The 25,276-nt window shown below is 40.8% G+C and overlaps 2 protein-coding genes across 5 annotated transcripts in view; one reads left to right on the forward strand and one right to left on the reverse strand.

Annotated features, from left to right (window-relative positions):
* LOC114159437 (RNA binding protein fox-1 homolog 2-like) overlaps positions 1–17,487 on the forward strand; it is a 66,320-nt gene extending 48,833 nt beyond the window's left edge. The window contains exons 7-13 of one of the 4 annotated variants that reach the window (XM_028041410.1): positions 6,778–6,865; positions 7,952–8,008; positions 8,100–8,250; positions 10,230–10,272; positions 13,215–13,321; positions 13,434–13,509; positions 14,364–17,487. In XM_028041410.1, the coding sequence (XP_027897211.1) occupies positions 6,778–6,865; positions 7,952–8,008; positions 8,100–8,250; positions 10,230–10,272; positions 13,215–13,321; positions 13,434–13,509; positions 14,364–14,408 (567 nt within the window). In that variant the 3' untranslated portion in view covers positions 14,409–17,487. Of the gene's footprint in view, positions 1–6,777; positions 6,866–7,951; positions 8,009–8,099; positions 8,251–10,229; positions 10,273–10,754; positions 10,798–13,214; positions 13,322–13,433; positions 13,510–14,363 lie in introns of all 4 variants that reach the window. The other 3 variants (XM_028041412.1, XM_028041413.1, XR_003598579.1) reach the window with 3 other exon arrangements.
* Positions 17,488–19,783: 2,296 nt separating this feature from the next.
* LOC114160162 (retinoic acid-induced protein 3) lies at positions 19,784–24,920 on the reverse strand. The gene is given in 4 exon segments (XM_028042617.1): positions 19,784–20,652; positions 20,778–20,833; positions 23,722–24,869; positions 24,871–24,920. Coding segments are annotated over 4 exon segments (1,329 nt in total). The 5' UTR covers positions 24,906–24,920; the 3' UTR covers positions 19,784–20,562.
* Positions 24,921–25,276: the final 356 nt, after the last annotated feature.

Raw genomic sequence — 25,276 nt, forward strand, 5'->3', positions numbered from 1 at the left:
AAGAATAAACACAACACATATCTATATATTTATATATACACAGACAGGTGGACATGACGTGTTTAACTAAGTGTAATACCCTGTTCACACTACGTCATTAACACCTCACTGGGAATGACTGTATGTAATCACCTCCTTCTATGCAATGACACATTAATTCTCCATTGGACTCGATATGTGCAGCATTCATCTTCTCGTATAATGAAACCCCATCAGAAAGGATGTGAAGCTTTGCTCCCTGTTGCTGCCCACAGTTTCTTTCAGCGAATGCAGAGCTGCAGGGCAAATAAGGCTGCTCTTATTTCCTTTTTTTCTTTCCTTTTATCTTTATTTTTTTATATGTATATATATTTAACTGACCTGTTTGCTTTAGGCAAAGATATTTCGAATGTCTAGCAATTGGAGCCATTGAGACTTTGAGATTGTAGACACTGCTGATAAAGGAAAGGATTTTATGCAGGCATATGATTGATGTCCTAACGTGAGGCCAGACGCGGCGCTTAGCGCACCGTGTTGGCAGACGAGGCCGTGACGCCCCTGCCTGACTTTCTTCTTTTTTTTTTTTTTTTAGGAGTTTATAAATGTAAAACAGGATCTCACCGAGAGGAAAGGAAAATTTTGTTACAGTGCCTGGTAAAAGAATTCAAACCGCTTGAACTTTTTTTTTTGTTTTTGTTTTGCATGAGAACCGCAGACTTTATTGTGCTTTTACTAGATTTTATGTGGAGTAGTCGGAAAATGAGTGAAATTATGAAATAAACAATATGTGGCATAGACATGACAGCAAAATGTAGCCAGCAAAATTTTTTTAAGGTAACTTTTTGTGTTCTGACTACTTTTGCGAGGCACTGTAAATTTTTTTATCATTTTAAATTCACTTTATATGAACATTTAAATTGGAATGCTCCAAATCTGGGCTGAGTTGCACCAGTTTTTCATAAATTTGTTCATACCATTTGCCAGATTTTTTTGTTTTTGTTTTTGCTGGGTTGCTCCACTAAAGATTAATTTCCTTTAGCTACCAGTTATTTCTAAGTCATCTACTGTTTTGTCCGACAGCAGACTAAGAGGACAGTTCCAGACAACAAGCTAAAGCAGTTTTATCAAATGCAAAGTTGTTTTCACAGTTGGCTTAGTTACACCAAATATTTTTGAATATTGATTGTCAAACTTAGTCAGAACTTTCAGACAAAATAACCTTTTAGTGCTTTAAATAGTATTAAGCTAAAAACTTTTACAGATGACAAACCGAGTTTTGTGTTCAAAATCTGTAAATAATATCCCAGGAGATATTTGTGTCCATGTTTGCCTAGTCCATAAATGTAAAAATATTTGGTTGTCTTGTTCTGAATTGGTTCTAATGCAAAAAGGCATTAATGGCACAAGCTTTTTGTGTGTTTTTTTTTCTTTCAAAAAGTATAAAGTTACATATAGCGAAGGCTTTTGACGTGTAAAGTTGTCTATTACATATTTGAACATTTTAAGTAAATATGGTCAAAAGCTGTTCAGACTTGTGAAAAAACTCTGATTAAGCACCCAGACTAACTTTAGCATCATTAGCGGCTAATGGTTAGCCAGCTGTGCTATTCTGTCTGGGCTTAGCAGTCATTCATGTTTTTTTGGCATTGTTTTTATTTTACACCAAGGACCAAACTGAATTTAAGTTCAGCCCCCGTTAGCTTAATGCTGACAGCATTTGTTTTGGTGCTTCCCAACTTTAGCGTTAGCCAGATGCTGTATTCTCGCATCGCTTAAAAATCATTTACATTGTATGTCATTGTTTCTTTTTTGCACCTGCTACTGAAAATGCTTTCACACAAATAATTTAAAGTGGTCAAAGCTACTTTAGCACTTTTGTAGCTTGGTGTTCGTTATATCTAGGGCTCATTATGTTAGCTTACAACAACTTTGCTAGATTAAGTCACATTCTGACAACAACTTTACAGCGTGTCACAAAGCAGATTTTACTTGGGGTTTTTTCTTTAATGTGGTGCCACAAAATGTCGTCATGCCTCTTGTTGTTACACCTTCCTCTTTGGTTTGATCCAAAATAGACTAATATAAAGCAACTCCGATTATTAAACATCAAACATATTCAGAGAACGAAGAGCTGGTGCAACTGACTTCTGGTCACTCACTCGATCAAGCTAGTTTTTTGCTTTTGTTTTTTTCTAACCATATGCATCTCTAAACCGATATGGGGTTTACCTTTGCTGTTTTGGGCCTTTCTTCTGCTGCCATTTTCTTTTCTGTTTGGTTTGGTTTTCTTGTAGTGGATTGTCTGTGTATTAGTAGTCGTAGTAGTAGTTACAGTGTACTGGTCCTAAGTTTGTGACACGAAATTTTAATGCCTGGCAAAGTGTCTCATGTTTGTTGTTTTGGTTTTTTTTACTTTCCTCCTTTTTTGGGAATGAGAATTGCTCTCTCTCTCTTTCTCTCTCTCTCTCTTTCTTTCTTTCTACCTTTGCTACCTTCATCTCTCCCTCTGTATCTCGCTGTCTCTCTGTTCCCTCCATCCTTTGGTGCTCTGTTTCTCAACCCACCACATATGATGAGATTTTTTCAGGAGAATGGTCACCAAATGTAATTGCTTTATTTGAATGATGCACTTTGGTATATATACGTTTTCAACAGTAATTTATTGATTTTTTTTTCCTTGTGTTGCTTGTGTAAACTTATTTTCCCTCTTTTTTTTCATCTTTATGTTTCCCTGTTTCTGAATACGGACTGGCTCTGTCTCTTTACTTCTCACCTGCATCCCTCACCCCTAACGTTCCCGTCTCATCTTTGTCTCTTATGTGTTTGACGTGGGAGTGCTCTAGATTGTTTTGATTGGTCTCTATTCTGCATCCGAAGCTTGCTGATTGGCTAAGTTTTTTCTTTTTTTCTTTTTTTTGGTTGATTTAGTTTGTAACTCACTCTGGGTCATGTGATGCGCCTGTATATGGCTGTGTGTAATTTTTTTGTTTAGATGATTATTAATTTTATCAAACAAATGTTTTTTGCACCTCCCTCTTTCTCTCCCTCTCTTTTTGTATTTAATTTAAAACTGCATTTATTCTTTTAGGTACGTAAACCCCACAAGTTTGGTTTCATATGGAAATGTGATTTGTTTTTTGTTTTTGTTTTGTTTTTGTTTTTTTGTCCGGATTTATCGGCCAGGCTGGACTGGGAGGGCAAAAGTGGGATGAGAAAGGATGAATGTTATCGAAATCATGAACACTTTGCCTTCCATATTGGTCTCTGTTGATTTGCATGTGTTCATGTCCCATTTCATTGATTATGCATGACCCAAATGCACTTATCATTGTGTCCATATGCAGTGCCTTGGGACAGTATTCAGACATCACTGGATTTTGCTTCAATCTCAAACTTCAATACATTTCACTGGGATTTTATGTGACGGACCAACTCAAACGATACGTTTTCAAAGTATATTTTACCGTTTTTAGTTGATTTGATTACACCTGATCAACCTGTGCAGGTTTTTGAAACATTGGTGATCCGACAGAAAACTGCAGTCTGGGCTCTCCTTGACCAACGGCATCAGATCCAGTGACTTAAGAAAGCTCAACAAGCTGGAAAAAAAAAAAAAAAAAAGGACATTTCCCGCCCACGGCCATCAACTCTTTGAAGAAATGTGTGCAGTAGGAGCTACGGCATCATTTAATCAATTTCAATAAAGTATAAAGCCCAGCTTGTCAGTTTTGACTGAACAACAACTTCATTTATTCTAAAATCAAAGCACAAACATGTGGACTCTGTGTACAAAGAAGGCGATGTCTTAAAGTGATTGTACGGAGCTAAATTGGTGCCATAAAATTTGTTAACAATAAAAAGTGAAAAACAAAATTCAAGTTGAAAAAAAGATTTAAAAATGGGGAAAAAAGTAAATTGAAAAATAAAAGTTTGAGTTTACTTTTCAGTTTCCGATTGTATTTTTCTTTAGTTTCAGGGTTTTTTGTTTTAAATCGACCTTTTTTAGTTTACTTTAAAAACAAAATGTTTTGCAAACTTTATTGCTCCTATTTAGCTCCATACAATTGGCTGCAGTGGATTTTATTCAAGAGTATCACCTTAAATAGACTGAATACAAATGCACACAACACTTTCCAGATTATTATTTTTTCTATCTACTCATCATTTTTGTTTTACTATGTTCCGTTGGTCTGCCACATAAAATCCAGATAAAATACATTACAAATAGTAGTTGTTGCAATGTCACAAAATGAGTAAAAAGTTAATTGGGTGTAAATACTTTTGCAAGGCGCCGTATACAGACCCACAATTTACATCCACTAAACTGAACTGGTAGCGCCATCTGATTACATACAGACCAAACGCTCCTCCATTTGAAGGGATTTCTTGATTCCCCTTTCCATTCCGCAACATCTGGACAGCTGTGTGCGACAGGCTAGCTAGGCTAGGCTAATTGAGTCATTTGCCCCTGACCTTGACATCTGCAATGATGGAAAAATGAGGCAAACCTCATTTCCATTTGAATGAAGCTCTGCAGATAAAGAACGTGACTCACCAGAGGAGGCAATGCGAACGAACGACAGCCGAGGCTTTAATGGTTCCCTCTCTAAATGGGAGAGTGGTGTGGGCGTGTGTGCGTGTGTGCTCGAACGCGCTCATTCCTCGACCCCATCTCTCTCCTCCATTTGCCGCATGCTAGCACTCCCTCTCTGTGAGTTCTGCCAAAAGGTCGTTAATCTTTGGCGTCCCAAACAGTCAAACATGCAACTTGGGCAGCACGCTCTCAGACAGGACGGCTTATTACGGAGAGCCACAGTCTGCCTCTCTTAAAGCCCATCAAAGGGAAGACGAGGATACATCAAGGGGACCAAAGTGTGAGCCTTTGAAGCTCAGGAAGGAGATTATCAGCCATCTTTGATAGGAAACCTTCTAAAAAGAAGCAGGAAGCATGCACAGAACATGCACACACCATCAATAAGAGCCCCATTTTGTTCGTCTGCGCATGCTGAAAAATAAACAGCTGGGTTTCCTTTGCTGCGCACCCTCACGCATCCCTTCAGAGCCAACCACCGAAAGAAACTCCGCTGCACAGCTTGCTTTTTGTTGCATGACTGAAAACCACCTTAACGACCTCCATCCACTTTTACCCTCAAGCACAGACACAGAGTCAAGTCGTCACTGGTGATGCGTAGGTTTACTGCACATCGGTGACGTTTTAATGTCTGCAGAGGTAGATTTTAACTCCTAAAATCCTGCTCAGACATGGTCTCAGAAATCTAGAGATTTACTCCTGTTTCAAGTTTCTTTTGATAATTTAACGACGATCTTATAATCTCATGTTAAACCAGCCAAACGGCAGACGTAATCTTCTGTTGTCTTAAACACAGGGCTTCACTTTTAGTGCCTTCGTCAGAGTTTAACTTGACCTTTTAATGTTGCTATGTGGGCAGATTTTTAAGATTTTTTATTGGTTATGGACCAAACCCCTGACAGCTAACGCTTTCTTTCTGTAATAAAGTAGATTTTATTTATTTTTATTACTGATGCTGAAGACTAGATAACAATGAGGTCCTGTTCACATTAGAGAATAGAGTATTACTGGCTTATTACATTCTGCCGCTCTCTGATCTACATGTGTGTTATATCGTCACCTTCCTAAAAAACAAGGCCCAAGTCTTTTTTTGCCTTTTTTTTAGGTTACAAAATGACTTGGGCCATTATTTTTGGAAGGCGATGTATACCAATCAAAAATTTGTGATCTATTCCCAGTTTACAGTTTTTATGTTTTGACCTACTTACACAAATTGTACCTAGCTTGTATTTAAGAACCATAACTAGCAGCTAATCTTTCTAGCCTTTCTAGTCATGATGAATTAACAAATTCAAAATTTTTAGAATGACATATATAAAAAAATTACAAATTAGAGGAAGAGACAAAAATGAACCACAGAGTCTTTAGCTTTTTTTTGTTTAGGATATAGAACTAGCAGCATGGTTAGCATCGCTATCTGTATACCTCAGCCTCTGTTAATTTCTTATAGAATACATATGTTTTAACTCCAAGTTTTCCAAAAATTATAAACATTTGCAGAACCAGAATTGTCCATGGCAGACGGAAGCTAAAAACTCAAAAGATTAAGAGAAAATAAGCTATAAAATGTTCAGCATTTCTTCTGAAAGTCATACTTTCTCTTTTTTAGCAGCCATAATGCAGAGTTGTATTGAATACAACTTCTTTTCTAGAAGCTCCTTATGCTTTTACAGATGACTCTGATTTCACGTATATCTAACTTTGAGTTTTCTTCCATCAGGAAAACCTCTACTGAGAAAATTATTGCTGTTAGCAGGAACCATTATAGGTTTGGTGATTTCATGGCAAAAACCATCAGATTTCCAAACAGCCTAGTCACAAAAAAATGTGTTTATATATTTCTCAATTTGTGATTTTCCTCCCGTTTAAGAGGAAATATTGCAATGTTTTCCTTAGAAACGTCCCTCATGGCATCATTAAGGTTCAAAACAAACTTCAGAGTGAAATTGCTCGACATGAAAAGTAGATGTTTACACAAGGAAATCAACCAGCGCTCTAAATGTTCTATATAATCATTTTTAATAGCACACCAAATAAAATTGTCAGAGGGGAGGCATCATAATCAGCAATATGCACGTTAATTATCTTCACAGTGTTAAAAGCAAGCTACACATCATCCTTGGCCTAAATTTTGAGTTTGTGTGCTAATTTTCTCTTCCTCTGTTGTCTGTGCGCTTGACTGTCTGCTCCTCCGCCCCCCCCACCAGGTGAATAATGCCACCGCCAGGGTGATGACTAACAAGAAAATCGTCAGCCCTTACCCTAATGGAGAGGCTCTCAGCACGCTGCCCTATGGTAACAACCGCAGTGACGCACGCCAACACCGAACCTAAAAAAAAACCCAAAGGGAGAGGCAGTTGGACTGAAATTCCCACTTTGTCCTCTCTGCTTCCTTCAAAATGTTTAATTACGCTCGTACACATGCTAGCTTATCAAAACAACTTGTGCAGTAGTTCAAGCTCTCATAGAAAAAAACTATCACAGCATCATAAACTGTACATAAAATGCATTTCTTCAGAAAATGCTATGATGCTAAAACTAACTGGTAAAGCAACTGAACTGAAAGCAGTAGTCTTTGGTAAAGAGTACAAAGTTGTAAAAATATAAGAGCAGAAATATGTATAGAAAAGTGTTGAAGAAACTGAAGTCAAAGCACACCAACCGACTGTAGTTGATTAATTATTCATATTTTTAGAGGTATTTTGAAAACTGAAGAGTCAGCATGGAAGAAAATAGCAGAATTAACTGGTTAAATCACAATATAGAACATATTTCTAATAGCATGTTAGCTAACAGTAGCTAATGTTCTCTACACTGCTGGAATTTAGCATTATGCAACAATTGATAATTTTCTAGCTAACATGCTAACAGTGACCTTCTCGCTATCACTAGCGCTAAACACTAAGCACTATAATTTAGCACACTATCATCAGGTAATATGCCGCCATTAGCTAACATGCTACTAACGTCATTTTTATTATAATAGCTAGCACTAGTATTTTGTGTTGAACGTAGATAGTATGCTAGCTAGCATTAGCTAACTTGCTACTAATAGCCTATTGGCTAACAGCAGTCAACAGGTTCTGCTGAGTTGGAATTTAGTAGTTCCCACTTGTTGCTACATTAGCCACGATGCTAGTAACATCTGCTATGTTAATGTGTGGGAGTATGCTAGCCACAGCTGGAATAGAGCCGTGGTGAATCACTGTTTGCAGTAATAAACACCAAACAAATAACACAGTGCAAAGTGAAAGTGGTGCATTGGAGTACTTAGGCAAATTGTAAAGTGAATAACATTTTCTATTTATTGAACGTAAAGGTAAAAGTTTTTTAAAGTGCTTCTTTCATTGCTTGCCTTTGCCCGTCTCTGTTACCAATCAGCAGGGTGGAAGCTAAGTCCCATGGTGGGAGCGGTATATGGGCCCGAGATCTACGCAGGTAAGGGCGTCTGCCGTCTGCCAAATGATCGCAGCGACATTCTCACCTTCATCACCAGAGTCCTCAACAAACCCATGTTATATCCTTCCAGTCCCTGGGTTTCCCTACCCAACCGCAGCGGCGGCAGCGGCAGCCACGACGGCGGCGGCGTTCCGCGGCGCCCACCTCAGAGGCCGAGGCCGGCCCGTTTACAGCGCCGTCAGGGCGGCCGTGCCTCAGCCCGCCATCCCTACATACCCTGGGTAATGAAAATCTTCCTGTTTGGTCAACAGCAGCTGTTGACTTCATATGTGCAGCAACACGGGACATCTGGAAATAAATCTTAGTCGGTTTTTAAATCTGGTCGGCTTTGTGTGGTGCTTGAGCGAATCTGTTCGCCCAGGTCTCTGTCTGACTCAAACGCTCAGTCAGTGGTCACCCTCAGCTTCTTTTCAGTCTGTTCACAAGCAGTCGAAACGTGGTGCTGCGCTCTGATTGGATTGCACCACTGCAGGTTGATTTGAATAAACAGACGCCGCTCGTCAGCAGATTTGCTTAAGCACACACACAAGATGCAAAACGCAGTCACCTTGTACACGGGTTTAGCTACAGACGAACCCGTTTTGCCTCGGCCTGTTTTCTGTGTACTGTGCATGTCGTTGTGCTGTGATGACGGGGCTAATCGGGGGCGGAGTCCGCTGCTGCATTTCCACTGCAATCAAAGCAGATTTGAATGATTTACGGCCTAGCTGTTACTTGCTGTGATATGATTAAACTCGGCTCTGGAAATTGGAGGATGCAGGAAATACCCTCTCCAAACCGGCTCCACCTCCAGGCGTAATTCTCTATAAAACGACCCAGTCAGAGAGGGAACAGTCGCACTTTACGGTCACGTTTTAGTTCATTAAACTTGACATATTGACCCCTGGAGCAGAGCCGGCCCAAGGCAGATGCAAGTAAAGCCCCCACACTACCACAGGGGCCAAAATAACACCAAGCCAGCATGATAAAATACATTTATTTAAAATAATATTGAACAATATAAACTATATGGAAGAAATGTCTGTATTGTTGTATAGTTGGTACACAAAATATATATATATATTAATCTCTTCTTCTCTGTTGTTGGCTGCTGCTACTGTTGGGAAAATATGATTCATCAAACTTGTTAACTTACTGTAAATTTGGTGTTTATCAGCTGATGTTACTTTAAAAATAATTAAAAAAGTATGGAAAGCTTTAATACTTCTCTGCATCTCAAAAGCCACTTTTTTATGTTTTTTTGGTTGCTACTGTTGCATGGTTAAAATTAAAGCTGCAGTATGAAACTTTTACACAAGCATGCTTTTTTCCATATTCATTAAAACTGTCATATTGTGACAGAATCACATGAGACAGATAATCTGTGAAAAAAAAAATTCTGTTTTATCATTTATCTACCTGTGACGTTTGTTGTGAAGCTCTTTCGTCAGCTGAGGAAGTTGTAAATGTGCTTTATAAATAAACTTTGACTTGACTTGAGCACAAACATGATTGAAAGTGCTAAGACCCTCCTCCTGGCTCTGATTGGTTGTTTCTGCGGTTAGCACTGGGAGCACTGGGAGAAGGTAGAGAAGCTAGATTCATTTCTTTTTTTTTTTCAGATCGTCTGCCTTATAATTATGCCGTGACTGTAAGATATAACTTTAACAAATATGTAAAAATATTAAAATTATTATAAAAGTTACATGCTGCAGCTTTAATAGCCCTGACAACGCTGGCATTATGTAAGATGATTACAAATTATGCTAATGATTACGGGTATGTTACACACATAGAGTAGCTTAGGAATAATAAATCATTTGGTGTTGACATGTTGGTATTGATGGTGTCCTCAAATGAAAACCCGCTTAGGGCCCTAAAAATGTTTGGGCCGGCCCTGCCCTGGGCGTGAAACGTATACATTTTTCCAGCTGCACTCGTGGAGCTTAAGTGGAAGTTGTATTTCCTCTGCATGCTGCATGGGTGTGAAATAACACTTTTTTTGTTCTCTGTTTTTTCTCCTCTCTGTTCCCTCTCTTTGTTTATGCTGTGTTGTGATCCTCATCCACCTTGGGGTTTTTTGGGGGACTGTGCACCACTCCGTTTGCACCCCTCCTTCCACTCCACCACACCCTCCCCTCCTGTACCTTCCCACTCCGCTTCCCCCGTCTTCTCTGTACATCTGCCATGTCCGCCCCCTCTTCGCTCCCCCTGCTCTCAGCGTGGTGTATCAGGATGGGTTTTACGGAGCTGCAGACTTATATGTAAGTAAACTCACTTCCGAAACAACACGTCATCTCTGTCCCTGCCTTCATGGCCTTCTTTCTGCTCTCTTGTTTTTTTTTTTTGGTTTTTTTGTCCTTTTCCCTCTTGGGGTGATTCTGCATGTGCATTCAGTCATGCGCCGCACAGAGCTGCCTGTATGAGGGTGAAGCTGCTCAAACGCATCAATAATTTGCAAGATACTTCATGCTGGAGGGCTTTTGTTGTCTGTAGTAAAAAAAACACCGACACACGCACAAACACACACACACAGATCTGTCTGGGTTTAAAAATAACGCAAGCTGATTAAGAATAAAAACGAGACCATCTTAATCATAGTAGGGAGGATCTGAACCACCACTACAAAGGCTGCTTTGTGGGCGGATGCTGCGGTGTGCATCAGTGTTTGAGAGCGTGTGTAGGCGTGTGAGTGAGTGTGTGTGTATATCCAGGTTGACAACGGCTGTTTCTGTTCTCTCTATAGACTAGTGTTACAGGACTCAGTCCTTAGTCCCAGATTGCCTCAGGTAGGGTCACCTCACCATCGAACCTCCAGTGTGCATTGTTTGACTTTACTACCTCCTCTGATCTTAAGAATCATCCTCTGATCTGGAACATGTCGTCTTCTAGTTGTTGAGAAAAATGCTTTGGAGTTTTGCTTTATTTTTTTAATTTTTCTTCTACTAACTCACTGAATCTTTCCAGTTGTGGAGAAAGGGGAACGTTTTGTTTGTTCACTAAACTACTACTACTATATATCGCTTGTAGTCTTTGTCACAAGCTGTTCAAAAGAGAACCTGTTGGTTGTTCAGGAAATAAAATTTTCATTATTCGATCTTCCCTTTGGCAAAAACTTGATTTTATCCTTCATTTACGCTCGGAGGTTTTTTTATACCTGCTTTCGAGTTACAGTGCTGGTCTCAGTTTTTGTAAAAGAAATTTTAATACAAATATTTTTATTTGAATTCTTTTTAATCAGCGGTAAAAGTTAAAAAAATAAAATAAAATCCATATTACAAAAAATTATTTTGACAAAATCACCAGTTGTCCTACTGAGTACGTCTAGCACAGTTGTGTCCAAACTGGCAACTTATTTTATTTTATTTTATTTGTTTTTTTAGATCTAATAAATAAACAAATAAATATTTTTTTTAGGAAAGCAGTATAGCATTAAAGGGCTTTAAACTGTTGCCTTATTTGCTTCAACCTTTTCATTTAGTTGGCCAAATTCTTACTATTCTTGACTTGTGATAAAGAGGTCAAGCAAAGTAATTTCAAGGGCCACAAATGGTCGCTGGGCCACACTTTGGACACACCTGACCTGGCACTAACGGGTCGAACCCAAGCTGAACTGTTGACATGCAATTTTTGTCACGAAGCAACGACAATGTGAACTAAATTCAGCAGTAGGGCTCCACCATGCAGAGCGCTTCAGTCTTCTTTCAGCACCTTTGAGCCAGGAGCGTCCTGATCCGATACTCATATCGGAAATCGGTCCGATATCAGACGAAATATGAGTATCGGACTATATTGGTCTGTATCTGAAATCTGCGATAACGCTACTCGACACAGGATTTGCAAAGCAGCCAAACCAGAAGCTGCACTTATTTTCTTGGACGCTGATTAGCTGAACCCCCAAGAGCGAAAATAAGGAAAATTGTAGATATTAGCTTCTGTGGCGGTGCTAAGACGGCTTTCGCTGTGCGCATAATGCATAATAATACACATTTGCTGTTTTAACTATTAAAATACAAGCATTTCTTAGAGTTGAGTCTCAACTATTTGCCTAATTTATCTCCTCGTGGGCTTTCCTAGCGCCCGTGGATATCGGCGGTTCATTTCATGCCACATCCGAAACTGCAGCCTCTGTGCAACAACTGTGACCAGGAACTGTTCACTGTTTTTTATTTTCTCCCCCCAAAACAATTATAGCTGTGTTACAAACACAGCTCGGGCATCTTTTATTCTTTTTTTCCCCCACTTAACCAGTGGCGTCTGTCCATTTAGAGAGCTGTGGTTTGGTTTAGCGATGTTAGCTAGCGAGATTCTCTTTAAGCCTTCTGCCTCAAGGTTGAAGCGGAGAGCATGTGTTCTTCCTGAATTGACCCCCTGCCAGGATAATAAGCCAAGCATGCGCTGATCAGCTGGTGCATGTGGGCCTACTACATCGCTGCCACCCGCCTTGAGAGCCCCACTCCCTCCCATTAATAACCCCACCCTCCTCCTCCTGCTCTTGCTGCTGCTGCTTTTTGTCCTACAGGAGCCTCAGAGAACGATCTGGTGTTTCTTTTCGGCTTTGCTGATCTCACATTCACCTCAGGTTCAAATGCAGTGGGGGTGTTTGTTGCTGTTTGTTTTTTTTCTTGTTAAACTCTGAGTTGTAATTCTGGGTCATGCATGGAGTCTCGGTGCAGAGGGATGATTTTGTCTGTCTGGGCCTGTGTGAGTGTGTTCCCACTTGGTTTTCCATCTTTTCTTTTATCTCTTTATTTGTCCTAAATCCCTCTGACAGAACACAGTTTGTTGTAAACATGAATCTGATCCACATCATCATCAGCGTTATGTTTAGCCACCATTAGACTGTTTTTCTCTTCATCATTTGAGTCCTTTGTCTCCTCCGCACAGAGTTTTGCTTTGTTCCCTGAGCAGAACATTCTGTCTTCCACCTTTTTTCCCTCCTTCCCTTTAGTGGTAATACAGTAATCCTGACACTCCAGTGTCCTCTATCTCTTCCTCTGTCTCACACTGACACATTGTGCTCTTTGTTTTTTTCTTTTCTAAGTTTTGATGTATATAGTTATTTTTAGGATACAGTGAGGCTTTTATGGGATAAAATCCTGTAGTTTTTGTTTTTTTTTCCCCAAATATCACCTGTGTACAGTGGCTGTTTCCTCCTCGGAGCCATGCCAGTTAGTGGTGTGTGTGTATGTGTGTGTGTCTCCAGGGAGGCTATCCTGCTGCTGCCGCGGCCGCGGCCGCCGCCGCATACCGCTACGCCCAGCCTGCTGCCGTAACCGGAGCAACAGCCGCAGCTGCCGCCTACAGTGACAGGTGAGGCTGGCCCTGAAGGCTGCACTGCATGACCGAGGACTGGCTTATCCTTGGATGAAGATAGAAAATTATTAACGTTCTAACCTTTGTTTTGTTTTTGTTTTTTATTCAGTTATGGGCGGGTATACACTACAGATCCGTACCACGCTTTAACTCCAGCTGCTGCTGCCTACGGAGTGGGAGCCATGGTAAGGGTTACATCTGTAAGATGAGAAAATCAGAGATTTATTGCCACTTTCTGGTACCCAGTTTTTGTAAAGTTTGGATTTGCCAATACAATTTTCTCGTTAAGAACTGTCTCTTGTTTCCCGTCCTGCTGTGAGTGATTCTTTGTCACCCGGTGTGAGCCGTCAGTCCTACAAACAACATAAGATTTTTTTCCATTACCTTCGTAGGTTAGCAATTAGCATAGTTAGCGTGACTGTGTTGTAAACAGCAGCTTCGTTGCACATTCCCTAGAATGTTAATCGCTACCTAACTAATAGATAATAGCTGTGGAGGGCACACTTCTGCTAATGTGCTAATAGCGAAGCTAAATTTTCACTTAAAGCTTTTACTAACTTCGAAAACGAAAGTTAATTTTTCAGGATTCGTTCGAAAGCGCTAATTTACTTGGCTCCTACTGGTACCAACTCTCATCTCAATTTGCTCCTTCATCAGTTCGATGAAACGGAGTGGCGGACGAGATTCCTTTTAAGGCACGAAACAACCAAAACTGGGAAAGAACCTCTAACAGCAACATCATATTATTCAAAAATTAAACAACAAAGGACCATTTTGAAATTAGTTTTGGCCATTCATATTGTTTTACTGCTGAAACTAAACTAAAAGTTAAGGTTATATCAAATAGGTGTAGTTTATTTTATTTATTTTATTTTTTAAAACAGCCCGTTACCACAATGGAATCTAACAGAATAGTGTAACAAATGGACTCTGGAATGTTGAAACAGAACATTTTCAGCAACTTGTAAAGATTCAAATAAATGTAGACATTTCTATAAGGGTCTAATTTTGTTGTTTTTGTCTGTCCTCTGTCTTCCAGGCTAGTTTATACCGGGCAGGATACAGTAGGTTTGCTCCTTACTAAAGCCACAAAAAACAAAAACCCATCCAAGGAATTCCACTTCTCTCCAAAACTCCCTCTGAAGCTCCGTGTTTTTGGCAGGAGCCTCCCCTCCATTTTATCTGCAGGCAGACTATACTAGTGACAGCTCACTTCTTACCTTTTTTTTTTTTCCTGTTTTATTTTTTCCTCTCTCTTTTTTTTTTTTTTTTTTTTTTTTTTTGTGTGGTCGTTGCCACATCACCGAAACCAAACTCTGCCTGTAATTCTTTCTGTCGCCGACATGAAACCAGTGGGGGTTAAAAGACGGGGGGGGGGGGAAACAAAACAAAAACAAAAAACCTGCCATGATGAACGTCTCCCACATACGAAGCTGCTGCTGGTTTGAACTTCAGAACATTTGGGATTATTTCAAGAGGGAAAACACAACTATGGGACCCAGGCGGAGAGGGACCTCTGAAACACTACAAATCTTTTTTTTTTCTTTATTTTCCTCCCCATACGAGCTGCCCTGTAAGACCTGACCCGACCCACTTAAACCCACAGCTACATTCAGCACCAAGTGTAACGTTTTCTCTCCCGGTGTTGGACTGAACTGCGACTCTGAACTGCCACAGCATTAATGTACAAAGGTACTTTTTTTGTTTTTAAACACTACATTTACAGTGACACGCGGCATAGATCTCCTGCATCCATCTTTTCTGGCTTAACAGTTAAAACAATAATGAGAGAGAAAAAATGGATGAAACCAAGTACTGGCTTCAGGATGTAGGATTTTCTTTTATTCTCCATTTCATTTCAATGATGGAAACCACTGCTTCGAACTATATATCCCACTGCCTTCTTTGTCATTTCAATTCAGTGTACTCGAGAAAACTCAAAAAGACGAGATAATCAATCCTCCGATATGTTTGAACGTGACAAGGAAAGATAGGTTTTTCTGCATTACCTCAGTTGTTTGGTTTACAACTCCAACAGAGATGATTATTTTCTTCAGCGGACGCGGTCCCAGTTCGTTACGAAGGTTTGGCGCCTCGCTCTTGATACTTTATTTTGCTTCTTCCAAAAAGTCAAAAAAAAAAAAACCCACAAAAAAAAAAAACGGACTCTGTACATTTTTGTGTCCCAAACCGTCAAGACATTCCAGCTGCGGCGAACGAGCGGATCGGACGGACATGGATGCGACGAGACTCAAAGGAAAAGCGGGAGCAGCTACGAGGGAAACAATTCAGTTCTGTTCCTTCTTTCTGTTTTTTTACACTGCAGTTCCAATCCAGCAGCATGTAGAGATCATAGTAATATAATGAAGTAGGAAAAACAACACAAAAAAATAGGATTTCATCAACTAGTTTAGTTTAAAATTCATCATGTTGTGGTTTTACTTTTGGTGACTCTGAAGGCGTCATGGAAACGACTGACTTACCACTTCTGCACCCCCTCCCCTGAATCTCGCTATTATTTGCCTTTCCTTTTTTGAGGTTCCAAAGATTTCTTTCTTCTTTTTTTTTTTTAAAGACCGCATATTTAACTTTTTTTTTTTGGTCCTGATGTATTTCTTCTCTGTTGTTTTTTCTGTTGTTGTTTTTTAAAGGATTTTGCTTTTGCAATATCTTACCCAGCAGTTCGCAGCTGTACCTCAGGAGGGGAGAAATGTCATCGAGGCAAAAACGACAATAGTGTTGAAAGGTTGCAGTGAACATGATTTGAATTTTCTTCTCACCCTTAATTTATTGAGGTTTGTTTTTTGTTTGTTTGTTTTTTGGGGGGGGTACACACAAACACAGCGTTGGGCGTGTGGACGAAGGAAATCGGAGCAGGTAGAAATGGGTCCAACGCCGTCCGCGTTTCGTGAACGATGAAATGGCACGTGGACGGCGAAGGCGAGAAGCGGCGCCCGTCAATCATCGGCTGACAGATTTACAGCGTGGGGATACGGAACTTCGGGAGGGTCGTGTACGTCTGAACATTCTGCATTCTTTCGACGCCATAACGTATAAAGTACGCAATGTTTCCACGTTGAGTACGAATCAAAATATCACACGCAAAGTATGTGTTAACATCACATCAACAGCACAACGTGTTGTTTACGTGACTTTTTGACGCGTATTCGACGCATGTACATCATTTGCTTTACACGTTGTTTCCACGTTGCTTACTTGTCAAAGTAACGCAACATGTTAACGTGAATTCGACCCTGCTGGCGTTCCATAGGATTGGTACCAGCGTGCCGTGTTTTCTGTTTTTCTCGTATGATTGTGAAAACCGTGTGCAGTAGGTCCAACGAGTATTTCTTGACGAGCATTACCTCTCTTTTTTTTTTTTTGTCTTTCTGTTCCTTACAAGTATTATCAGAAGTGTTGCTATGCATGCTCTTGCGAGAGAGGAAAGATGTCAGTCTTGTTTTTTTTGTTGTTTTTTTTTATTGTTTGTGCATGAATTCAAATCCTAGTGCTGGAGGAGGACGGGAGTGTTTATGGCGCAGGAAGCGGGGAGAGCTTTTGCGACGTGATGCGCTGCGAGGAATGTTGGGGAAGGTGCGGGGTGAAGTGTTGAAGGCTCAGCGGGAGGCGACAGGAGCGCTCCGCGTTAATCTGGTGGGGAGGATCTCTCGCCTGTGCCTCCGTCGTCATGGTGAACGTCCAGTCGTTTTGGATGAATAGTTCAATTCAGCTCCAACTCATCCGAGGTCGGATTCCGGCACACGGAGGGATTCCACCCCCCAGCCGACGGGTGCTTGTTTCAGGGGCATGAGGTGTTTTGCTTGTTCTCATATCTGCTAATGGGGGAAAATTGTATTTGGAAAGCGCTAAAAATCTTTTACCGATTGATGCGAAGGAAGCAAAAGTTCTCCTATCCAGCCAGCCAGCTCAGTGGGAGTCTGTGTACAGCAGTTAATAAACGGGTTTGAATTGCATGTGAAGGTTTCTTTTCTATGTCACATGCTCTTAAAAGCTCATTTATCCAAGTGATTTTTTTTAAATAAGTGAAAGTAAATAAGTGTATTTTCTCATGATGTTTTATTTTTGCCAGCCTTGTGTCTGCCTTCTGTTTATTCTCTTCATTATTATTGAATGTATATAATAAATAAACTGTTTGGTTTTTATGCTGGTCTTCGAATGCTCTCATGTCTTCTCTCACATGTAGTTTTTGGTTGTCCCTCGCATCGCCTTGCAGATATATTCACACATCTCCAGGTTTTTGTTGCGTTTCGTCACATCGCAATCGCAAACTTCAGTCTATATTGTGATTTCATTAGGGGTGCGCCGATTGATCGGCACAGATTTCCTTCATTTTGGTAGATCGGCCAATACTTGCATGTGAAATCGATCTTATCTACCTCAGGAAAGGTCTGAAAATTAACCTCTGACCCCTTTTGCTTTGCCAAGACTTGAGACATTTGACTGGCAGATCACCAGGTTATGCCTGCCTATGCTCAGGTAACTATAGTAACTCCTTTGTTGCCAACTTATTTACTATATTTAGCAACTTTTCAGAGGGGGGGAAAATCTCTCTAGGTCAGACTTTTTCAAAATCATGATCGGCCAGAACACAGCAATCGGTGCACCTGTACATTTTATGTGATAGACCGGGACATAATAGACTGTAATGGAATGTTTCAGATCATTTACGTCGTTCGTGTGTCGTTAAATTCGTATTAAAATCCTTAAAATGTCAAATGTATTTTAAAAAATTTTATTTGGTTTTGAAGGATGATTTGACTTAATTTTGTAGTTTTGTTTTGTTTTTTTGTTGTCTCTCGCTGGACCTTTGTCATTTTGAGTCGCACGCAGTTGCAGTCAAACCTTTATTATGCTCTGACTCGAGGCTAACGAGAACTAGCTGCTAATAAGCGCTAGCTAGCTAGCTTTCCTGTCTATCAAAGTGAAGTGCAAATTTATCTTTAAAGATAAAAAAAAAGCAGGTTTTGTTTAAGTCTGTTACAGTAACAGACTTAATTAGAAAACTTAACTGCGGTGAGCAGTGAGTAGCAACTGGCTACAATTATTTTAGTGACTTTTGGGGGAAGCGGAAATACTTTTTAGAAATAGTTTTACAACACTGCATTTTATTTATTTTTTTTACCTTTGCTTGAGTAACAATATGAAGTATCGCAACTGCAATATTTGGCGATTATATTTTATGTTTATATACATTTCTCATTCTAGTTCTTAAAATATTTTTACACTTTATTTGTCTGCCCAATTACGTCATTTTAAAAATATTACACTAACTTGAGCAGCTTTTTGTTGTTTTTTTTTTTTTTTACGAACTTTATTTTTACGCCAGTAATTTCAGTTTTACTTGAGTGAAACAACATGTTGAATTAGTGCTACTTTTACTTGAGTACAGTCTTTGGGTTCTCCGTCAGAAAATGGGGAACCGCAGCTTCCGCGAGCCAAGATGATTGATGGAAGAAGCAATTGCTCTGGATTACAGCGGCCGGCTCGCCTTGCAGAGGCGCTCCCGCCTCCGCTTGTGCTCCCCCGGACCGAAATCCTCCGAGCGACAAGCGGCTCCAACCACCTCCAAACTTTTCCCTCATCGCTGCCAAGGGGGAAGCAATCTGGAACGAGCTTTAATTGCATGCGGAGCCAATGGCCGTAAATGGGTTGGATGTGGCAGGAAACCTCATATACGTGCTAATTGCTCTAATGCACGAGAGGCCAATTGCCAATTTGATGGCACGTGCTTTTCGGAATAATTGAAGTCGGGGTAATTGGAAGAATAGATTGAAGAGCGTCTGACAAAGAAGAGGTGGGGCGTGATTGGGGTTTGTTGAGGTTAGGAGCTGGCCCTCGTGTGGGATAAATCACTGCGGTTCTCAGTGGAGGGCAAAATGCGATTATTTAATTTAAATCACCCTGTATGCTGCTTTAGTTGGAAGCTATGATGAAATGTTCTCAGTCATGCGACAAAACCCCGAAATGCCCGTATGTCGCCATCTGGTGGTCAAACTGTGACACTACAGTGTGTGAGGATGCAAGTGATTGGAGAAAAAAAACAGTAAAACTTGTTTCATTACTCGCCGATTGTTTTCCCCCTCCAAGTGTTAGTTGCTGTTATTTTTTATGATTATGGTGTAAAGCTAATGAAAGAACAAAATTAAGTTTCTCAGAAATTGAAATGACATGAGATCAGGTTTTTACTGGAAGGTTTGTCTTGCTGTACAGTAGCTGCACTGTACACTTGGCCTATTAATTAAGTACTTTGTTATTTTCTGAGAAATTTAATTGTTTTCATTAGCTATAAGTCAATAAGACTTAAATGTTTGAAATGTCAGTCGGCCTATATTTCAGTGATATTAAATGGCTTTCACTTCTTGAATTGAATTACCTGAATTACCTTTTTAATGATCGCATCTGAGCCTGTATGCATAATCATAGTGCAAGAAACTGAGCCTCTGTGAAATAACGTTTTATTGACAAAATATTTTATATGCTATAGAAATTGCAACGTATCGATAGACATCTTTCTGTGTAATCTTAATTTCAGGGCTTCACCCTGAAATCTGCCACAATTTTCTTAATTTTGGGCGATTGCCAAACGGACGGTACAAGTGACACCGATCTCATCCACCATTTAACAATAGTCTCCCCACTGTTGCCAAGTTAGTGACTTTTTCACTATATTTAGCAACTTTCAGCCAAAAAAAAAAATAAAGATTCGTCATCAACAGGTCAAGCTTTTTAAAAATGCAATGGGTGCACGTCTACTTAATCTACCTTGTGCAGGAACAACCACAGAACAGCAAAACTGTAAATCGCAACGAGAGGATGTAACTCAGTGATGGCACACTTAGTCCTGTTGTCCTGTCTGTCTCGTCTCATCCCGTCTCTCAGATCCCACCCAACGTTTTCATCTCATCCGTTGGCCTTTCTCCTCTCTGACAACTCGCTCTCCTCAGCGGCATTTGGCACCGTCGCTGTGATGGTTTCACGCCTCCTTTATCGCCTCGGGGGGCTTTTATATACATCTCTGATCACAACAGAACATGACCACATATATCGACAGAGACTCACTTCCTCTGCTCTCCATCCCAACCTCGGCGTGTCAGACGTCTGATTCCCATTTCACTTACAGAAGCATTTCATCTTACGAAACAAAACACCAACAATATTTACATTTGCACATATGGAGGTCCATGACCTTTTGGTCTTGCGGTGGATTTTCTGTGTCTTTATTCTTCTCCGTAGTATTCATCATAGGGTTGATTGAAGTTGGTGGTCTGAGGGCGAGGGATGGTGTAATCCTTGTTGGGGTCGATCTCCTGAAAGACACGGTGATGCTCTGGGTAAGCGGTGTGTTCATTAAGTTTATTGCATAGCTGAGCTGCTGAGGTAGAAATTCTCAGGGTGGAAATGTGGAGAATGTTTTCCTTTTTCTTTTTTTTACCGTCATGGAGAAGCCTGACTCGTAGGGGGATCGCAGCGCTGGCTCAGCTCTCCTGCCTGAGGGGGGGGAAGACATGATGCAGTTTGGGAAGAATCAGGTCAGCGATTGCAGTTCATCATAAAGATACATAGTGTGACCTGAGCAAAAATGATGGCACAGACTCAATCTTTGCTCTGTTTCTTGCAGTTTTTTATCAGCAGAAAAATTTATTTCCCCATAAACACTCGCATACACTCAGATTTAGCGTCTCCATGTACAAAATAGCTCTTTTCTTTTTCATGGCAGATATTTTCATATTTAATATGTTCTATATGTTATAAATCATAATCATGCCATAAATGCTACCACAGGTAGGGCTATTTGCATTCGCATGAGGATGACAACCATTCACAGCAGTGAATCCCATCCCAGTGCAGGGAGAAGATTCTCTCAGAATCTGGAAGGGAAAAGACTGAACGCTGTATTGACCAGGTCTGGACCTGGATTCACTTTTTATTTACTTATTATTCTCTTTTTATTTTACAAGTCAGAAGAGACTGTTAATTTGGACAGTTTCCACTGTCTATTTTGGAGCAACCTAACCAGAGTTTTGACAGAATTTGAGAGAGAATCTGTGGAAAGAGCTAAAGATTAAGATGATGGCAATGAGGATTTCTGAATTTCAAAACTATGAACTCATCACCAGAGATAAATCATCAAAATACCAGTGGAAATCTACAAAAAGCTGCAAGAAGAAGGGTTTGATTGGTGTTATCCAAATAAAAAATTTCCACTTACTGTTAGAAAACACTTAGGTAAATGGAGTAAAATATGTTAAATCAAGGGTATGAAAAATTTGGAGCTCGTATGGAAAAATTTGTGGAGTTTCTTAAAAAAACAGTAAACGTGTCCAATCTGCAGTTTTTCATCCTGATTGTAGAGAATAAAGGGTAATAATCCCATTGCTACAGATTTACACAGAGCCATATTTTAGCAGAGGCTCACCAGGGCGGTGTGCTTGGGCCCCAAAATATTTATATAATTAATGACTGTTATTTTGCATTTTATACATTTCCCCCAAAAAATCTATTAATTAGCTTTTTTTTAATCCCTTGGATTTCTGCACAGTTGGCTGATATTTGACACCAACTATTGGCAAATGATGATGATGTCATAGCCCGACCTCTAACCCAGTGTTTCCCAACCCCTGTCATTAAGGCTCTCTTCCCTGGATCTTTCAGGTGTTTCTCTGATTAACAGGCTTTTCTTGAACAAAACCTCTGAAACATACAGAGCAATGTTGCCTTGAGGACAACGGTTGGGAAACACTGCGAATCTAAGCTAACACTCATCCCCAACCACATCAGATGCAACGTTTATTTATTTTTTGTGGATTTCAGCAATTTGGTTCCATCACCACATGCAGGCCCAGAGGAGCAACTAAATATTTGGCTGTAGATATTTTGACAAATGCAACAGATGAACAGTTCTGTCCAGCCTGTTCATCTGGACAGAACATTTTTCTTATATAGTGTCCCATAATTACTGTTAGAAGTTCTGAAGCGGGCGTGGTTACTACATTGATGTACGTTACAGTGGTAGGACCTTGTGGGAACTTCCTGAAAGCCAGAAATAACTTTGTTCATGTTCTACCACTGAAGGTAAACAAATTATGTTCTGACCTCTAGAGACGGCAAACATAAAATATCTTGAATTAAGAAACTTGTTGGCAAACCTCTGAATGTGAAGTGACCCGAGCTATCAGCCTACAGCAGGCGTTCTATGTGTTTTCCATGTGTCCACAGTTCAATACCACTGATTCAAATGAATACATTATCTCCTTAGACTGACATTGATTTCCACAGAAGCCTGTTGATGACCTACTTATTTAAATCAGGAGGGTGAGAACGGGGAAACGGGCCAGTTAGCAGATCCTGGCTTTACTGGGTATGTAGGAGAAAACGAGGGGTGATTGGGTAGCATGCAAACTGCAGTATTGACACAATTGTTAATTTTGCATAGTTGGCTATGTTAAATATAAAAATTGTCAGAAAACATCATAAATATTCGTATTTGGTTTCAAACGTTAACACTTTAAAATTTTTCTGATAAGAACTTATGGGATTTTGTAATTCAATTCACACAAGAAAATCCAAGCAGGAAGAAGTTCCATACATTTCCTCTAACTTGGACTGTGGATTTGCTGCTACTTGAGACACCAAGACAGAAGAATATAAAATGTAAAACATTCTGTTGCTACGACATAAAAGTGTATGTAATACCAGCCATTCAAATTACAAGCAAACTATTTTATGGATTTATTTGTGTTGCATCTCAGTGAAATATACTGAATTTGGTCATTGTAATGAGACAAAGTTGGAAGGGTGTTAATACCTCTGCATGTTTTAAAATAAGCTTTTTTAAAAATCATTAATATGCCAATAAATTAGTAAATGGATATTATACTTCAATCTCCTCTGTACTACAACAAAAAAAATATTATATTATTGTGATTTTAGTTTGAGCCTTTAAACTGTTTGATGTTATTGTTTAATTGAGTTAAGACACATTACTAACGATAGAGAAATACGTGAGTCTTAAGGGGATTTTTTTGAAATGGTGATTTACCTTATTACTAGTATTTAATTCATATGTAATTGGTCATTTAAAAAAACATAAACATGCTGCAATTTTAAGTTCAAATCTTGTCATCTCACTTGATTTGCAGGATTATAAACAAGTTCTAGGCCTGCTGCTTTGGACTTTGTGCAGCTGAGGTGAGTGAGCCCAGACTAAAGCTGCAGGACAACACATGCAGTACGGATCCAAGTAGATTTAATAGATTTCATAATCTATTAAATGTAATGAGTTTTGTTTCTGCTACATCAACAAACATAAATACTTGCTGAACAGAGTGAGAACAGAATCACAGTTGAGAATAACTCTAACCATGTCTCCATCTCACCTCTCCTGTTCTCGCCATCTGTCTCGAAGCTTCCGTTTTCCTTTCCTTCCTTCTGGCTTCCCAGTCCGGGAATGTCGGCGCTGGGGCTGGTCCAGCCTACAAAGTTTAGAGGAACTTCCTGCGCTGTGGCCTCCCCCCTGCAGAAGAAGGCGACCTGGGACAGGCCGTGCCCGATCACCAACGCCCAGCCGTTTGCGACCAAGGCGATGCTCAGCACCGGGTCGTCCCAGACCGGCCGGCGGTCCACCTCGGGGTTCCCCCTAGTCAGCATGGCGATCCACACCACCCAGATGCAGGCGGAGAGCAGCAGGGTGAAGCAGAGCGTCGTGGCCTGAGCCCTCCACTGCTGGTTGATGGGTCCCGTGTAGCTGTAGCTGTGCGTGAAGCAGGAGCGGCACAGGATGTGCATGGACAGAATCAGACTGATCAGCAAGAGGCACAGCACGTAGATCTGCAGCATGGCAAACTCCGTCTGGCTGTATTCGCAGGGTTTCTCGTCCCGCACCAGGACGATGATGAGCCACTCTGTGGAGATGATGACCTGCACGGCAAAGAGCCCCAAGGCCACGCCCGGTTCCCCCCAGCCTCGAGCGGCAGCGAAGCCCAGCATTGCGAGGCAGCGAGCCAGCAGGCAGGAGAAGGCCAGCGCGAAGAGCACCCCGAAGAGGAAGACCCTGGTAGGGCAGGTCTGGGGGGTGAGGCCGATGATGAAGGAGAAGGTGATGGCGAAGATGCCAGCTGTGGCCAGGAGGAACATGCACACGGAGAGTATGGAGCCCCCGACTGTGCCGCTGCGGCTGTGCCGAGAAGACACGCAGGCGCACAAGGTCCAGAGCAGCAGGCCCAGAAGGAGACCTATACTCAACAGGAAGCCTGCAGAGGCAAGGGTCTCCAGCACTATGCCCCATGCCGCCCGGCGGTCACACAGGTACCTGTACTCTGGATTCAGTCCAGTTCCACAGCCTTTCACACCCGTCAGGTAGGTAATGTTTGAGGAAGTGGTTGTGGAGCTTATTGTGGTGTTTTGGGACTGGCATGCGAGAGGGGCATAGACAAGGAAGACAAGGGGGAAGAGGGATGCATATGAAACAGCCATGATGGCTTTAGTAATCCACAGGAGGGCTCGGCCTTTCTTGATCAACTCTCTCGATGTGGCAGTTTGTTCCTGCAACAGAAAAGCACATCAGACCATGGAGTCCAAAACAGGACTTAACAGAGTCTGCAGCACAGCAGAGGTGAAAGAGGATTCTCAGTCAAAGTGCAGGAACGGGGAGTGTGCGAACATGCCAGGACAAAGCAGAGCAGTGAGTGAGCCCAGACTAGAGCTGCAAGATCACAAATGCAGTACGCAGCCAAGATTGAGACAGAAGTAAAAATTAAAGCCTCCAACAGATCCCAAAGATACAGAACCCAAAAGATTCTGTTGCTTTAGCTGCTCTTACGTCTTTCTTCCACAAAGGTTCTGTTCACACTGTGGACCACAATATTTGGTTCTCTAATCTGAAGAACTACGTCTGAATTATGTCAGATTTTACATAACAGTGAACCTCTGTGA

This window comes from Xiphophorus couchianus, chromosome 16, assembly GCF_001444195.1.
Source record: "Xiphophorus couchianus chromosome 16, X_couchianus-1.0, whole genome shotgun sequence".
NCBI classification, from domain to species: domain Eukaryota; kingdom Metazoa; phylum Chordata; class Actinopteri; order Cyprinodontiformes; family Poeciliidae; genus Xiphophorus; species Xiphophorus couchianus.